Raw genomic sequence first — 4,393 nt, forward strand, 5'->3', positions numbered from 1 at the left:
AACTTAAAACCTTCTTGTAAAGGCTACATTGTGTTTTCAGGTTCTAGCACCAATGCTGGCATTTGAAACCATACTCTCAAATTATCTCCAAAGGCAAACAAAGTTTAAAATGTTTTAACTACCATGCTTAAATATAACAACACTGAAAATAGTGTTCTCTTTCCAAAGCAGGAGGAAACTGRTATTTCCCTCCAGGATTCCCTTAAAGTAGTCAGAAGTAGATTAGCATTTATGATGATTAGGTACTGACAATCACATATAATTTAAACAATAATTGCGAAGTTATTGAAAAGTTTAGTTCATAATCATTTGGGGTTTGCTATTTTTGAAGACCATACTTTGCACTGTTTTTACATTTGGAAGTAATTTCCATAATGTCTCAAAAACTTATTTTTCTAAGAAACAAGAAACAACTAATGAAAAAGAGCAGATTTGACATTATTTAAGTTGCACAGTTATCCAGTAATTAGAATTAAATGGTATGCCAACAATAGCACTGAAAATAATTTGAAACCATGACAAAAAAAAGTCATACTGGTGTTCCACTGACAAAACTTGCACTCATTGCAAGAACGAGGASAATTTGTCTTGCTTTTTAAAATTCCTGGAAGAATCATGATATCTGTCATACTACTTGCTGTACAACCCCCCAAACCTAGCATGACTTAACTTTCTCCATTTTACAGTTTTTTCTTAACACATCAGTGCTCCCAGAACATGATTTTGCATCATGTCTGGAATGAAATTAGAACAGTAATAAATTGCCATCACTTTGTATCAAAGGAGATTTCTACAGGTAGGAGAAGGAAGCACTTAAAAAAAAAAAAAGGTGTTGTGCATACCATTGCAGTAAAAACTCTTTTTGCTTTTTCTTTCTTTTTTTTTTTTTTGGGGGGGGGGATTAAAGCACCAGCCTCAGTCCTAAGCCATTTCTCATTCCCTATCTGCTAAAATGTTGTATGATTGTGGTGTCTGAAAAAGAGGGTGCTACCACAGAAAAAGAGTATCTTTTTCTCTTAAAGATTCACCCATACTTTATTCTTTGCTTCCTGTATTTCTCTTTAAACTAAAAAAATAAAAAATAAAAAAAATAAAAGCCAGCACTGATGTAAATGTAAAGTAGTCAAAAAAGGAAAAAAGGCAAAGAAATGTGTTAAGCGCAGCTTTTATAATCTTGTTTTGATTTTTTTGTCTTTTTACATTTCCACAATAGAAGCATCTTTTCACTGATTTTACTCCAAGGGAAAACACAGGAAGTCTGGGGTTTTTTTGCACAGAGGAGTAAGGTCATAGACCAGAAACATATTTCCCCACAGGACGTTTCAGATGGAGTGTAGCAATTTTGCATCATTAAGGCAAAATGAGGAATGCTTCCATCAGGTGTCACATAGGGCTCTCCCATTCTGGTCATTTTGATAGACCCATACTTTAAAAATCTTTTAAATTATTATTTTTTAAATAGAAAACATTCTGTTCATTACTTAACTGTTTGAAAGAAAAGGCTCTTTCCAGCCTTCATTCAGAACTTCAGTCTTGATTAGATCAGGCATATGCATTGCTTCAAAACAGCTATGGAAACTAGAAATTGAATCAAGTGTCAATCAGTTGTAATCTACTGATCTGATTAGAGGCCTTCACAAATGTTTGATGACGATTGCAAATAACAGCCAAGCAGATAGGAATGATGCAATAGCCAACAGTTTTGGGATCAGCTCTTGTACAGGAATAGAGGAATAAGAACATCTGTAAATATGGTATTAAAAATATTATAGTCCACAGCCAGAAAGGCAAGGATAGCAGTCGTACTTTTAAGGAGTGCGTCCATGTGGTTCCTTCTTGTGGCTCCTTGGGGTGTTGCTGAATGTGCTCCAATGCTAGTTTGTTGTAAGTCTCATTGATTTCAAAGACATAATAAAAAACTGCAGCACTTGCTAACAAGTATAACCCCACACCAATCCATCCCATCCTCTGGCGGAAGTTCATCATTCTCCATGCTCTGCACCTATAACAAAATGTGAAATATGTATTCAGTACAGGTTGGAGAAGGGATACACAAATAAAGTCTAATTTTCAGAAGTTAACTTTTTATAACTTTTCATTACACATTTGTAAAAATGGCAAACATCCATTTCTGAAGCTCTGAGTTCTCTTTGCATCAATGGGAATTATATACGAGTATGTCAGCAGCAGGCTAACAGTGATTACATTTAGTACTCTACCTGTAGCRCTGGCTACTTTAGTGCCCGCTGGCTATCAAAAAAACAGAGACAAGTTCTACCAGGTCAAAAATTAAGTACTGAATAAAGAAAACAGAAATAGTGACTTGGTTAAGTTACTTCCCAATCAGCTATCAATGCCTGTAGCTATAGGGTGGGGATAATACAAAACTTATTTATAAATACATAACTTTTGTAAAGTTATTACATGTCTACAGGACAAACACTGCTATCCAGCTAATAACATGAGCATTACTGCTTGTCTACAGTATAGCAACATCCAGTTTTATTAAGCYTTATCTTTGGAATGCCCATCTAAGAAACAGAAAATGATAAGTTCTTCAGCTGCACATGGAAAGATAAGTACTTAAGGCATGTGCTTGTATCTAACTCTCTGCATTAACCTGTGTAAACATTTGCAATGTGCTATCTGGAGGAAAAAAGTTGAACATGCATACTCTTTAACTGATGCAATGCAGAACAAAATAGCCACCTGTCAACTAGCATTTTTCAGAGCAAGCAAAAATTATTAAATGACTACACAGTACGGGATCATTTTAGCTATTTTAAGATCCCCGTCTGGCTATGCAGTTCTAAGTGACTTGAGACACTCCTCAAACTATACATCTATACATGCAGTCAGGAGCACTTTAGCTGAAGTCCCTCCACTAATACAGGGAAGTCCTCATCACCTTCACTCAAAATAGCACCAGTGATGGTAGACTAGGGAACCAGCACTTTACTGCGGCTGTTTTAAGAGTTGCTCAAAAAAAAAAAAAAAAAAAAAAAAAAAAAAAAAAAAAAAAAAAAAAAGTACTTTTTCAGACTGTCAAAGACTTTGTTTTCCTAGGCTTCTTAAGAGAGTGTACAAAATTAATTTGTGCCATACTGTTCTAACCAAAATATACCAGGAGTTAAAAATACTAGATAGAAATGGCTATTTAAGGAATATTTTATGGATACAAAGCAATAACTATTAACAGAAGTACAAAAGAAAGCTTAATGTTAATGATACCCAAATCATTACACAATCGAGGTCGAGCTAATCCATCTGGTAGCAATCTTAAAAGACTATACTTTTCCATGTATAAAGGATATCCTCAATCCTGACCTAGAGGAATTTCATCAGATTAGCACTGGAGAAGTTGTTCTGGCCCTCATACTGTTGCACTTATGGTGCCTAAAAAAATTCAAACGTACACAGACGATAAATACCTGAGGACACCATTACTTTTGCCTGTGACATGTATTTCTTGTTTAGCTTGTACTTCTATATAACTTAACGGTATGTTTCCCTTTAATACACTAAGTTCACTTCATATTTTTAGTATGACAATCTAGAAATTTGTGTAAAATACTGTTAATCCATTGGGTAAAAACAAATTCCAGAGTCCATGTTACCCAATAACTCAGTTGTGATCCATCTTTTCCAGTAGTCAGGCATTTAGTAATTAGCTGTCAGTAGTTGCCTTCAGAGGAAAGTCATCAAAAATAACGCACATATTAAAACACAAACCCTACTGAAATTAGAATTAATCTTGAGAAGCTAAACATTCTTTGATTTTTGTTCTCCTTAGACAGCAGTAGCCAGAAGAGCAGTCTTTGCACTAGGTTGCTTTGACAGAGACAGGATTAATATAGTTCTTTTAGTTCTCTCATTCTTATTTTCCACTTTGGCATATTATTCGTACTCACAGCTGTTGCAGTTCTCCACAATGATTAATAGACTCATTTATTCCCGTTCCATGGGTGCCTCTGGCCTCTCCTTCCCCGACAAGTATAGCCAGACCACACGGATCAGCTGCCGGTTTCATTCATGTGACTACAGCACTCAGCCTTTCTTCGTGACTAGGAGTGTCCCGGCCGCGGGCTGGAAAAGCGACCCGCTACCTGGTGCCTTCCCAGAGGGGGCACTAGGAACGGGAGCAAAGCCTCGCGCTTTAAATAGCGCCAGCCCTGCGAGCGATCCCTTAAGCACCTGTTGGCATTCCGGCCCACATTACATGGCACGCCGAGCAAACAAGCGCCGAGCTCTCGGGCACGTGTTTTTGGCATCAGCTCCACTTTTACCAGCGTCCGTTTACCGGTAAATCCCCGGGCATACGATCCGCCTTTGGGCGGCCGCAGCGCCAGGAGCAAGCGGCAGCAGCCGGGGCGCCGCCGCCGCTCCGGGGGCC

At 37.6% G+C, this 4,393-nt stretch overlaps 1 protein-coding gene across 1 annotated transcript; it reads right to left on the reverse strand.

Moving 5' to 3' along the window:
* Positions 1-417: 417 nt before the first annotated feature.
* On the reverse strand, positions 418-4,216 carry LYSET (lysosomal enzyme trafficking factor). The gene is made up of 2 exons (XM_085317525.1): positions 3,912-4,216; positions 418-2,002 (listed from the first exon to the last, which is right to left on the reverse strand). Exons 1-2 carry the CDS (start codon positions 4,028-4,030, stop codon positions 1,591-1,593), a joined length of 531 nt encoding a protein of 176 aa, XP_085173651.1. The 5' UTR covers positions 4,031-4,216; the 3' UTR covers positions 418-1,590.
* Between the last annotated feature and the right edge of the window lie 177 nt (positions 4,217-4,393).

The sequence above is a fragment of the Rhea americana genome, unplaced genomic scaffold, assembly GCF_003343005.1.
Source record: "Rhea americana isolate MKP2758 unplaced genomic scaffold, rheAme1 scaffold_5, whole genome shotgun sequence".
Taxonomy (NCBI): domain Eukaryota; kingdom Metazoa; phylum Chordata; class Aves; order Rheiformes; family Rheidae; genus Rhea; species Rhea americana.

Excerpts from the sequence above, each read along its gene's own strand:
- LYSET (XM_085317525.1), bottom strand. The coding sequence starts at position 4,030 with ATGAAACCGGCAGCTGATCCGTGTGGTCTGGCTATACTTGTCGGGGAA. Across the intron at positions 2,003-3,911 it reads TGTGGAGAACTGCAACAGCT|GTGCAGAGCATGGAGAATGA; the intron begins GTGAGTACGAAT and ends ATTTTGTTATAG.